General features: G+C 37.3%; 1 protein-coding gene across 18 annotated transcripts in view; it reads left to right on the forward strand.

Annotated features, from left to right (window-relative positions):
• Positions 1-6,990, forward strand: part of PAK3 (p21 (RAC1) activated kinase 3) — a 415,175-nt gene extending 408,185 nt beyond the window's left edge. For all 18 annotated transcript variants that reach the window (XM_074324355.1, XM_074324352.1, XM_074324353.1 and 15 more), the window contains one exon: positions 422-6,990. In XM_074324355.1, coding sequence (XP_074180456.1) covers positions 422-511 — 90 coding nt within the window. In that variant the 3' untranslated portion in view covers positions 512-6,990. The remainder of the gene's footprint in view (positions 1-421) is intronic.
• The last annotated feature ends 6,713 nt before the right edge of the window (positions 6,991-13,703 follow it).

The following is a 13,703-nucleotide window of genomic DNA, read 5'->3' on the forward strand; positions in this document are numbered from 1 at the left end:
GAAGGAAAGGATATTCACTTATATTAAGTACTGCAGGGGAGCCAAAAGAGAAATGATGGAGGCACAGCTATTGGGTTTAGTAGACAGGAAGCCATTGGTTTCAGGGTTAAGGTCAAAGATATTTTTTCAAGCATGAGAGCTGCTCCAGATGAAATCATCAGCATAAGAAAATCAGAAAGTCAGACTATTGTAAACACAGTGAGATTTTTACAATACCCCAACTCTGAGTTGCCAAAGGATATCATGACACTGAAGGACAAAAACATCTGAAGGACAAAAGCTGGCACTGTTTTTATTAATTATGTTTAATTGGATGCTCAAAATACATTTTAATTAAAAAAGGGCTGCTTGAAAAATGTAAAGTAATATAATTGTTGGAGGAAAGAATTCCAGTAATTCCTCTTTTTTTTTTCTTTTGCAGCATCCATTTTTAAAGTTAGCCAAGCCTCTCTCCAGCCTGACTCCTCTGATTATTGCTGCAAAAGAAGCAATTAAGAACAGCAGCCGCTAGGACTGCAAGCCTTACCCCACACCATCTCCCTCATGAGTAAGACTGAAATAAAACACTGATGCAGGAAAGATGGAAGAAAAGACAGTCAAATGGGTGGGGGTTCTTTAACTTTCAAATGAATAGAAACTTCTTATAAGCCTTTTTCCTACTCCCTTAGATTATGTAATTTATTTGTAAGCCTGAAACGCAGCTCAAACAGGGCAGCAATGTCGAAGTGGCCATAAAGTGGTCACTTCCACCGTGAAGCGAAAGAGCCAGTAGTGAATCCCCTCATTTTGTGCATCCACTTTGAAGAAAAAGATTTCTCAAAGGTGCACAATTCCTCTTCATAGTGTTGTGTTTGTTTTTAAGTTAGAGAGTAGTCCCTCTTACATTCGAACCTCCTTCAAAACTCCTTACCCAATGTGATGTTTTTCACTTGCATTGTCATTAGATGTCCAGTAAAAAGATGTCAAAACATTTTTAAGAAAAGGAAAGCAAAAAAAAAAAAAAAAAAAAAACAACCAAAAAACAAAAGCAAAAAAACAAATAACACTACCACCAACAAAAAAAGCAGAGCAAGTACTGGGTGAACGTGTGGAAATCCATGCCCTAATAGAGTTGCAATTTTTTATTCTTCTTCTATAGTGGTGGCTTGGTTTGTGTACCTGTTTTTCTGCGTTTGCATTGGAAAAAACTTCTTTTAAGACATTTCCAAAAGCAGAGAGGAATATGTGTGTGTTCAGGAAAGGCTTTTAAAAATGTATATTTAAATAAATCTCAAATGGTGAAATCTTGTCACATTTTCATGGTGATGCTTAAGAAGTAGTTGATTTATCATTTTTGTAAATCAGCTTGTTCATCTTCATGATACCTGAAGAAGGACACACCATAACTGTGGCACTCATGTTGGTTGAGTCCAGGTCCTATACCTAGGCAATCCTGATAGGAGAAACCATAATTAAACAAAGATGCGACTTTCTCTGAGAGCCAAAAGGAAAACAAGATAAGTGTGCAGTACTGAAATCCTTGTTGGACACTAAGTAAACAAAGATAAAAAATACCTAATTCAATCTTCTCTTATGCTTGTGGAATATATGCACTGTAAAATAGGCACATCAGGAGGAATGTGCTATTAACCAACATTTGCTTATGATAAAAATTATTTATTTTTACAATTGATAGCATTTAAAATTTTTTTAAAAGATCTGGAGAACAAAGATGTTATAAACATTTAACTGTGGGAGAAATGGGAGGCAATGAAAACTACATCCCAATCAACATTTGGCTCTAAGTACTTGTTCCCATTTCCCCTATATATCACTTCAGGATATAGTATGTTCATACTTAATCCTTTGGGCTTTTGAATGTCAGAAACATGTTCATAAAGATTTGGAAGTTCTCCAGTGAAAATAATTAGGGTTTGCAATCATCTGTCACAAGAAATGTAAGTCCAACTGAATTCCTTTTGTGGCTTGGAGGAAATATGAAAATTTGACTTATTTCACCGTAAACAATCTATTTATTAAAAATTCAACAGCTGACACTTCCTGAATCTTCTAAGAGTAGAAGAATGTCTGGAGGGTGTCTGCGTAGAAAAGGATATGCTTCTCTTTCTAATGTATTATCAAATTTTATAAATTCTGCGAAGTTGTTTCTCTAAGCCTTTGAAAAGCTAACAATTTGTGTTGTAGAAGGCTTCTTGATTTGTAGTCTATCAATAGTCTGAATAGAATCTATCTACATTCAGCAAGAGGGAGAAAGAGATAAATGCTTTGGGCCTCTCTCCTTCTGTGCTGAGATACATGTACCCAACCATCCAGCTATTCCTTAAAATAAAAGCACTTTCACTGGATAGTTTCTGCTAACTATATAGTGTACATGTTTATGTTTAGGAGATTACACCACTGGTGGATTTCCTATTTTCCTATTGTTTTCTCCAACTGTGAAATTTGGGCAGGGCTTGAATCTTCCCAGAAATGTCCACAGTGGGAGAAAAAAAGAAATGTGAAAAGAAAGTCAAATGGTAATATTAATATGAAGCATACCGCATTATACTTTGCAAAAAGGTGTCTGGGCCTGAATTTTTTAATGTCACACTGTTCTAATGAGAGAAGTGGGGGCTAAATTTTTATGTAATTTAAAATTAAGGGTTTTTTATAATTCATTGTTCCATGAATTCAATAAAATAATACCTGTGATACAAATAGAATTCAGTACATTGATAACTATGCCCTGCCAGTGGAGAGAGCCCCAAACCTGGTTGGGAAGTCCTAGCTGTCAGTTAGCATCCTTTATATGTCATAAAGGCCTTTTTTTGGTGGGGGAGACCTGGAGCAGTGATCCTTCAGATCACTGGAGGCAGAGGAATGGCTGCTCTTTTATGCTTTCAATTCAGCATATAGACCATGAGGAGCCAGGTACTTCTTTATCACATCCCATTGTACCAAAATTTTATGATAATATATACCAATAGGCTTCACTCATACAAATTTATATCTATGTAAATTTTAAAATTAGAACAGTTTCTAAAGACTCTTCCCTGTGTTGGAAAGTTATGTTTATTTCTAATAAGTATTAGAGAGAAGCTGTTTCTCCTGCCAAAATGATGCTGAAGGATTCACATTTGGTACACTTGAACAATTTGGACTCCAGATGGTTAATTATTTATTCCCTTTCCTGGATTTTTTTAAAGCTCATCTTGACACAGGTGAGTCTATCCAGATCTTTGAAGTTGCTAGTGTGCCCTCAGATAATGAAGGCACATCATCGAATATTGATTCCAAATTGTCCTGAGATAGGGAAAGTCAGGGAAGGGTGAGAAGCACAGTAGAGATTATTTATTTAAGAAAGAAAAGAACATTAATATCGTAACCAGGATCCAGTGCGTTGTCATAATCCCATGAATATTTTTGAATGGCACAATCTCCTCAAATCAGTCACCATGTTGGGTAATGACTTCGTTCTTGCTGATCTCGTCTATGTGTCATTGTAAATATTTGTGTGTCCGTGTTCCATTTTGGCTACTGGATGGCCACGTCATGTAAGAAGATTTAACTCAAGTATTTATTCTTTAGTTGTGTTATTCAGATTTCTTTCAGGCTTGTGAATTGCACTCCATTGTTTGAGTTTAACCACCTGATCCCCACATATATCCCTCCCCTGTGAAGCACATTCCATTGCTAAAAGAAAAAGAAATATGAAATTGCTTCCTGTCGTCTGTATAACTCTTTTGATAGTTTGAGATCTTTGTCTGCAAAGGATATTTCTCAGCTCAAATGTCATGTAAATAATTATATTCCTTTGTTCAATGGGTTGATAATTTCTAATGAGGCTGCCAGTTCTCAGAGAGAATCTACAAAATCACTTTTAAATAACATAAATAGGGATTACAACTATGTAGAAATAAGTGTGCATACGGACCAAGACTGGGAACACAGATAATTGAAATTAATTATGTTAGGGTGGTGGGATTATGCATTTTCTTTTTAAAATTCATTTGATATTGTTATAATATTACTTTATAATAAATGTCAGAAAGTGGACTACAGAAAAATAGAAAAGATGCCAGAAGCAGATGCTATCTGGCCAGAGCCCAGAGCATGCAGGGCACAGATATCTGCTAGCTACAATTATTCCATAGGCTTTATATTTGCCTGGGTGCTGAGGTTGGCACACGCTCGGGTATGGCACGTGCTTTCTTAGAGGACTATTATCTATAAGTTAAAGCTAGGGAAATGTTGCTATTAGAACTCTGAACACATCCTTCTGCTTTAAAACTGGCTGCCCTCTGCTTTACTATGGCATCGACATTTCAGTTTTGGTTAGTTTAAAGAGGTGACATTTGATTAGCTCCCTTAATAATGTTTATTTCAGGTACCACCTTTCTAGATTATTTTAGCAGAGTTTCAGCGTGAATTTTGGAAGAATAGAAGGATAAAATTTCCAGCTCCCACCATTCTTGACAGGATATTGTATCATTCATGTAATATTCCTCTTCTAGTGACCAGTAGGCAAGTCCTATTCATTTCAGCAGAAGTTATTATGACTTGCAATTAAAAGCTGACTATGGAAACATCAAGACAAATATTTAGAACTGCCTTTGCTTGTTGGCATTCAGTCCCAGTCCTGTTAGCTTTGAGTTGAGATGACCTCTATGTACTCTGTACTGCCTGAGTATAGGTTGTATGCAGTAGTTTTTATTGTTAAAGAGAAAAGGGAGACTACCTACTAGAAGAGAGAAATTTCCTTCTAACTCACCAAATAAATTTTAGGTGAGGACTTTTATAATGAGGTAGTGGCCTCAGACGTTACTCAATTTCACCAAGTGCAGACCTTGTACCTAAAAACCCACAGGCTTTTCATTGACCATTCTCAACATAAAAATATTTATGGGAGTGTTAACCCTGCCATCTCCTGTTGAATCTCATGGTCCTCTTCTGAGTTACTTGTAGTTAATATTCAGCTAAAGAAAGGCATGGCCAGTGATGTAAGCTTCTTCTAGTCTCTGAGCAGAGGGGCTGAATTTCAGCATTTGTAAATTGACAGTCTAATAGGCCTGGGATTTTGAGTGAAATTACAATTCTGAACATATATTAGCATGTGGATTGGGAAGAAAATAAATGGGACCTTGGAAATAATGGTACTATTTTTCATAAGAAAGATTTTTTTCATAAGAGATTAGTTTCTGGTATAATATTTTGTTGTTACTTAGCTTTATTTTTTTCATTCCTTTTCTAATCTCATACTCCTTTAGTAACCAAATGAATATAACCCAACTCCTCATGCTTTGGGAATGTCTGTTTAATATTAAACAATATCTAACTGAATCTGCAAATGTGGGAACTGAGATATCACCTCCACATGCACACTTATGTGTACAAGTATACTATAATATTTACTGCCGTGTAATATAGTCAAACTTACAAGATAAACTTATAGAAGAAGCTGGTTAGTGCCATCAGGGTCTACCTTGGAAGCTGCCATCTGGTGAATACTATCTCATAATGCCAACAGTAAGGCAGGTACCATGTTCACTTGATTCAGTACCTAAAAGGAAATCAACAGCAATTTTGAGAATCAGATGTACTGGAAGGAGATTTAGCCTAGAAGTAAGGAGACCTGGATTCTCATATAGGCTCTATTACTAACTTACTGTGTGACCTTAGGCAAGTCATTTAATCCTTTTCTCTCATCTGTAAAATAAGAGTATTGGACTAGATGATCTCCATGGTCTTTCCAAAAGCTCTAACATTCTGTAGTATTATAGGTTGCCTTGCAAATTCAACCTGCTAAAGTGAAGGCAAATATCACATGCTTAAGCCTGGGTCTCTTATGTTTCAGTTAAACAATAGCACTATGTAACATGATGAAAAAACAAAACAAAACTCAAGTACATGAGGTTAATAATACTAAGGAATTTTGATAAAACTTGTGGCAGCCTTCCAATCCCTTCACAGTTGTTTTTTTTTGTGTGTATTTTAACGTCCTTTTTCCTGTCGAGTGTTCCCAGTTTTCATTTTCCATACATTCTGTAAAGTCTGGTTTTCATTAAGCCAGTATTTGCTACTAGAACAGAAATACACTGTCACACTTGCTAGAATAGAAATGAGCCTCTCCTTTCCTATGAAGCAGTGCTGGGCTTTATAGAATTTAATTTGTAAATGGCACAAGATGGCAGATCCCATGTATTTTAATGGTTGGGACTACTAAGAGTGGACATAAGCACTTGAATGTTGTAGAAAGAGAAATAAAAAAGTAATTACATGCTATTAGCATTAAGGAATATTGACAAATCCATTTGTTGGGAACCAAAGATAGCGTTTCTGATGACAACTCCCACAGTGATTGGCCAGTTCTATGAACATGCTGCTGGAAAGAAGGTAAACTGGAAGTTAGTTAGTGGATGGTCCCAATGCCCCACCTACAGCAGAGTGCCAATCAGCCCTGAGTGCAAAATTCAAGTTCAATGTGTGTGCTGTGTGTGGTATGCTTTATGGACCACATATATTATATTCATTAGTGATAAGACCTTTCACAGAATCCTATAGCCATTAGTGGGTTGAGTTTTAAATCTCACTACATCAGTAAGAAGGAGCCAGATCACAGAGTACTGATGTCTACTGGGATGATACTCATAATATTCAGACAAAGCAAGTTAAGGAGGATCTACATTTTCAATGTTTATCAGAATTGTATCTCATTTGGCTGTGCATTACTTTTGTTAAAATGTGTTATCTGTAAACCCATGTGTAGTGAAATTCTTCTGTAAATTTGGATTACAGGTATTTATGGTCTTTTTGTTTGTTTGATTTTTAAGTAAGTTATTTCTTTTGTAGACCTCAGCATTCAATCTTTTAAAGGGATTTTGTTTCCGATACTGTTATTTAACTTGTGGTTGAAGCAATAGAAAATTGAAATATGGATTGTGCATGACTGTGTCTTGAGTGTAAAAATATTGCAGTTTGAAACTTGGACCTAAAGTATTGCAAATAAAAATGCAAACATCAATGAGCTGGTACTTCTCTGTCAACTTTCCTCCCACCCCCTTGACATTGGCCATTTTACCTGCTTCACAGTTTAGCATGCAGCACTACCAGGTATTGAGGCAGGAAAAGTCCCAGCCTTGTGAGCAATATAGGAAATGTCCTACAGATTCTGCCACTGAATAACTTGCACCCAGAGTCTCCATCTTTTTTTTACATGGAATAACATGAATGTGTATACTTAATGCAGAGAAAAAGCCTGGCAGGTCCAAGAGGTAGGTAAAGGAAAACTGCCAAATAAAATTATTTGTAATATTATTGTATCAATTATATGTAATACATGTTATACATGATACATATTGCTCATTTTTCTGCTTGGAAAATTCTGAGTGTGTAAACCCATCTGTATAATGTTTAGCTTTTATCTTATATCTGGTATCAAGGTCCACAGGTCACAGAAGAGATTCCAAACCCACATCACTGAGAACATTCATTCATTCACTCTTTCATTCAAAAAGCATATCTTGAGCTCTTGCTATATGTCAGGCACTTGTGGACATTTCTAATAAGGATAACTTTTCTTTTACAAACCACCTCCAAATGTAACTAAATAACAGTATAGCTCATTCAAAGCTACTAGATACACTTATTGGAGGCAGGTTTATTAGAAACTCTGAGTTCTCAAGACTCAAGATGAAAACATCAGAGATTTAGCAAACTAGAGGTTGGTCTACAAAAATTACTTGCACAATATGCATACTGCTCCTTCTGGAGTATGTGTATATAATTTGATACTTTTGTGTCAGTGGATACACAGTAGTACTATAATCCTATGAATGGATTATATATTTTACCAACTGCAATTTTGTTGTTTCTTAAGTTTACTGTGTTTATATGCAAGCTTTATTTCTGTCATTGAATCTCTCCATGTTAAAAGCAAAGGAGGCATTTTCTGTAAACATGAAGAGGCAAGTGAATGAGAATCCCAGTAGTTAACCCTTAGCCAAGTTCTCTACTGCCCATGTGCATGAATTACTGAGTTGTTACTCCCATTATTAGCCTCATATTCTTCCATCCTTGATTGGCAGATTTCCTCCAACTTTTTTTTTAAAAATATTTATTAAATGAAGTAGGAATACTTATGTGTGAGCAAATTACCAATATCTTCCATCAAAAATAAAATTTAAAAGGCATTTCCCTTTGCCATAACAACTTGAAGAAACAGAGTTCCACACAATGATAAATGTGCATATTACTCCACAGCTCAGCCCTACTGGCTCAATTGCTGGAACTCTAGCCTCATCTAAGTCCCTCACCCACTGAAGTAGGGAGGGAGTAACCCCTGAAGTGCCCTACAAATTATTGTTGTCCTCCAAATCCCATGAGGCCCTGGCCCCCAGACACTTGGATGGCATCTGGTGGCTTCCCACATACCTGTGTCAAGCATGACTGCTTCCACTGCATTCTGCTAATACTCTACGAATGCCACTGTCCTGTTGTTACCATGCTTGCCACTCTACGTATCTATATCTGTAATATCTACACCAGTCCCTGGTTCTAGTAGCCTCTGGGTAGTGCACTGGGGTGACTTATCCACTTGCAGTTTCACAGCTGATTACTTTTTACTTCTTTTCTATACCTGACAGCAGAAACCCTTCCCATGAAATCAACCCATTCTACTAAATCTTTGGACATGTTTTGGTGGTTCTTTTTCTGTTTCCTGCACCTCACTGAGTCAGGGAACAAGTTTGGTCTTTGATTTTCCCCCCGCTCCCTTCCTGGGGCTTGTCAGGTCAAACTGTACACATCCCAGCCCTTATCAGGGCCTCCACCTCCCATGGAGATTAATCTACAGCTTGTGTTATAGCATTCCTTTATAAATTTTCCATGTTCCCCAAGCAGTCTCACTTGGAGTATAAAGGAAATTGGCAGTTTGGCTCCACTATATATGTACTTTAACAATTTAACTGGAGCAACCTGGTGTTTTAGAGATATATATTCCCATGAAATAAGAAGCAGCAGACTGTGCTGCCCTTGGGGGAAATGGTAAAGGGTGCACAGGATGTCTCTATACTAGCTCTTAAAACTGCATATAGATCTACAATTATCTGAATAAAATGTTCGATCATCAAAATGGCGGCGTGAGGTGAGCCTCTGGAAATCTCCCCTGAAATTTACAACAAATTAAACAGCTATAAATCCAAAAAGGACTCTCTGCACAACAGACAGGCAAGACGAAGAGACACACTAATGAATTCACCTAAAGGTGGGTAAATTGTGCGATCAGGGGAGGAGGGAAGGCAGAAGTGTGGAGATGGAGCACCGTGGGCACAGGACACAGACGTAGTTCAGTGCTCCAAACTTGCTGCATCCCAAAACTACTGCAGCAGTGGGAGAGGGAAGAACTCAGACTGCTAGGGCTCCGCTTATGGCCCACAGGGCTGAGGGGACACCATATAACACGGCTGAACCCAACGCTCATGGCAGAGATCTCAGAGCAAAGACTGAAGAAAGAAGGCTGAAAATGGTGGTTTAAGCCCTCACTGCCAAGCAGAGAACAGAGCCTTAGGCACTGAGACAAGCCGCTCACTCCCTACCCTCCCAGAACTCGCCCCGCCTGCACCTGGCCAGTGCAAGAAGACGAAGAATAGCAGTGTCAGATCAAAAGAACAGAATATTTGCAGTTCTGAGAACTGTGGACCGCAGACACAGATTCAGAGCACAACTAGTTCTGGCAAAGGGGAGGGAGCTGCGGAGGCAGGACTTGCTGTGCTGATGGTCGCTGCCATTGCTCTGGGCCACCTCTCACAACTCACCCTGCAACTCTCCTCACCTATCTGGGCGGATCCCTGCAGGAGTAAACAGAACTGCTGAAATACAGGGGCTCTGAATCTGGTGCAGGAAGAGCTTTGGAACTTCAAATGCTATCCATGTCCCCACAGGGACACGGCGCACTATGACCCAGGCAAACTGTTAACAGAGGAGAAGCCCGCCTCCCAGGGAATCCCCCATTGTGTGAGAAGCTGTAATAGTGCAGAGAAAACATAACACTACAGTGTGAGAGAGAAAAAAGGGCTGCAGTCAGAGAGAAAATAAAACATTCTACCAACAAGTACTGGAAAACAAAAGAAAGACCTCTTCCTATCAACCTGTTGCAGAAGCCACTCCTGTAGATGTCTAGGAAGAGAAATAATAAATCAGTAATTGCCATGAATAACCAAGGCAACAAGACAGCTCAGAAAGAAAGTGAAAAGTCTCCAGAAAAGGAACTTAAAGATATGGAAATATGTGACTTAAATGACAGAGAATTCAAGATTGCAGTTCTGAAAAGAATCAACAAGATGAAAGAAAACACAGAAAGGCAGTTTAATGAACTCAGAAACACAATCAAAGAACAACATGAGCATTTTACAAAAGAGATTGAAATTTTAAAAAGAAACAAATAGAATTTCTGGACATTAAGAACTGAATAGAAGAAATTAAGAATGAAATAGCCAGCTTAGGTGGTAGAGTTGACCAGATGGAGGAAAGAATCCCTGACATCAAAGATAGAAACCTGGAAATGACACAGATCGAAGAAGAAAGAGACTTGAGACTTAAAAGAAATGAAAGAAATCTACAAGAACTTTCTGACTCCATCAGAAAGAGCAATATAAGAATAATGGGCATACCAGAAGGAGAAGAAAGAGAGAAGGGAACAGAGAATATATTCAAACAAATTGTCGATGAGAACTTCCCAAACTTGTGGACAGAACTGGATCCTCGAATCCAAGAAGCAAATAGAACACCTAATTACCTCAATCCCAACAGGCCTTCTCCAAGGCACATTGTATTGAAGCTGTCTAAAATCAACGACAAAGAAAGAATCCTCAAGGCAGCCAGGGAAAAGAACACCGTAATGTGCAAAGGAAAGCCCATTAGATTATCATCAGATTTCTCAGCAGAAACTCTACAAGCCAGGAGGGAGTGGAACCAATATTCAAACTATTGAAAGAGAGAAATTATGAGCCAAGAATAATATATCCAGCAAAGATATCCTTTAGATATGAAGGAGGAATAAAGACCTTTCCAGACATACAGAAGCTGAGGGAATTTTCTAATACACGACCTGCACTACAAGAAATACTAAAGGAGGCTATTCGACCACCATCAACAGGGACAATTTGTGGCAACCGAAACATAAAAAGGGGGAGAGTAAAGGCCTGAACCAGAATATGGGAATGGAGAAAGTAAGCGTGCTGAAGAAAATGGAATACTCTAAATATCAAACTTTCTTTTACATAAACTTAAGGGTAACCACTCAAAAAAAATCCAGAACTGAAATATATACTGTAATAAAAGAAGAAACAGAGGGAAACATTATAGAATACCACCACACAGAAATAATAGACAACAAAAAAAGGCAAAGAAACAATGGAGACACAGCCTTAAAAGAAAACTAAAGATAGAATGACAGGATATCGTCACATATAAAGAATCACCCTAAATGTAAATGGGATGAACTCACCAATAAAAAGGCACAGAGTAGCAGATTGGATCAAAAAACTAAACCCAACCATATGCTGTCTACAAGAGACACATCTCAGCTACAAGGACAAGCATAGACTCAAAGTGAAAGGGTGGAAATTGACATTCCAAGCCAATGATACCCAGAGAAAATCAGGTGCAGCCATAATGATATCAGATAAAACAGACTTCAAGGTGAAAAAGATAACAAGAGACAAAGATGGACATTTCATAATGGTGAAGGGGACTGTACAACAAGAAGACATAACAGACATCAATATTTATGCCCCCAATCAGGGAGCACCGAAATATACCAAGCAACTACTAACAGAACTAAAGGGAGAAATTGACCAAAACACAATTATACTAGGGGACTTAAATACATCATTGACAGCTATGGATAGATCATCCAAACAGAAAATAAATAACGAAATAGCAGCCCTAAATGACACATTAGATGAAATGGACATAATTGACATTTATAGAGCACTTCATCCTAAAACATCAGATGATACATTCTTATCTAGTGTACATGGAACATTCTCAAGGATAGACCATATATTGGGAGATGAAATCAGCCTCAGCAAATTTAAGAAGATTGAAATCATACCAATCATATTCTCTCATCAGGAGGCTTTGAGATTGGATATCAACTGCAAAAAGAAAGCAGGAAAAAAAAAATACATGGAGATTAAACAAGATACTTTTAAAGAACGACTGGGTCAAAGAAGAAATTAGAGGAGAGATCAAAAGATACATAGAAACAAATGACAATGAAAATACATCCTACCAAAATTTTTGGGATGCAGCGAAAGCAGTTTTAAGAGGGAAATTTATCTCATTACAGGCCTATCTCAAGAAACAAGAAAATCCCAAATAAATAACCTCATGTTACACCTTAAAGAACTAGAAAAGAAGAACAAGTAAAACCCAAGGTCAGCAGAAGAAAGGAAATAACAAAATCAGAGCAGAACTAAATGAAATAGAGAACAAAAAGACAATAGAAAAATTAATGTGACAAAGAGCTGGTTCTTTGAAAAGATTAACAAAATTGACAAACCCTTGGCTAGACTCACTAAGATAAAAAGAGAGAAGACACTAATTAACAAAATCAAAAACAAAAAGGGAAGTTATCAAGAATACCACAGAAATACAAGGGATCATCCAATAATACTATAAAGGAGTATATGCCACCAAATTCAATAACCTAGAAGAAATGGACAAGTTCTTAGAAACATATAGCCTTCCAAGGCTGAACCATGAAGAACTGGAAAATCTAAACAGACCGATCACCAGTAACGAAATTGAATCAGTCATCCAAAACCTTCCCAAAAGCAAAAGTCCGGACCAGATGGCTTCACTAGTGAATTCTACCAAACCTTCAAAGAGGATCTAATACCAATGCTACTCAAACTCTTCCAAAAAATTGAAGAAGAGAAAGTACTCCCTAAGTCATTTTATGAGGCCAACATTACCCTGATACCAAAACCTGGTAATGACCACACAAAAAAAGAAAACTAAAGAACAATATCTTTGATGAATACAGATGCAAAAATCCTAAGTAAAATTCTAGCAAATTGAATACAACAATGCATTACAAAGATTATTCATCACGACCAAGTGGGGTTCATCCCCGGGGCACAAGGATGGTTCAACATCGCAAATCCATCAATGTGATACATCACATAAACAAAATAAAAGACAAAAATCATGTGATTATATTGATTGATGCAGAAAAAGCATTTGACAAGATACAACATCCATTTATGATTAAAACACTTAAATAAAATAGGTATAGAAGGAAAATACCTTAACATAATAAAGGCAATATATGACAAATCCTCAGCTAATATCATAATTAACCATGAAAAGCTGAAGCCCTTACTCAGGAATATGACAGGGCTGTCCCTATCACCTCTGCTTTTCAAAATAGTGTTGGAAGTCCTTCGCAGAACAATCAGGAAAGAGAAAGAAATAAAAGGCATCCAGATTGGGAATGAAGAAGTTAAATTGTCACTCTTTGCAGATGACATGATGCTATATATAGAAAACCCTAAAGACTCCATTCAAAAGCTATTAGAAACAATCAACGGATACAGTAATGTTGCTGGCTACAAAATCAGCGTACAAAAGTCCATTGCATTCCAATATACTAACAATGAAATATCAGAAAAAGAAATACAACAAACAATTCCTTTTGCAATTGCAGCCAAAAGAATAAA

The sequence above is a fragment of the Rhinolophus sinicus genome, chromosome X (assembly GCF_036562045.2).
Source record: "Rhinolophus sinicus isolate RSC01 chromosome X, ASM3656204v1, whole genome shotgun sequence".
Lineage (NCBI taxonomy): Eukaryota > Metazoa > Chordata > Mammalia > Chiroptera > Rhinolophidae > Rhinolophus > Rhinolophus sinicus.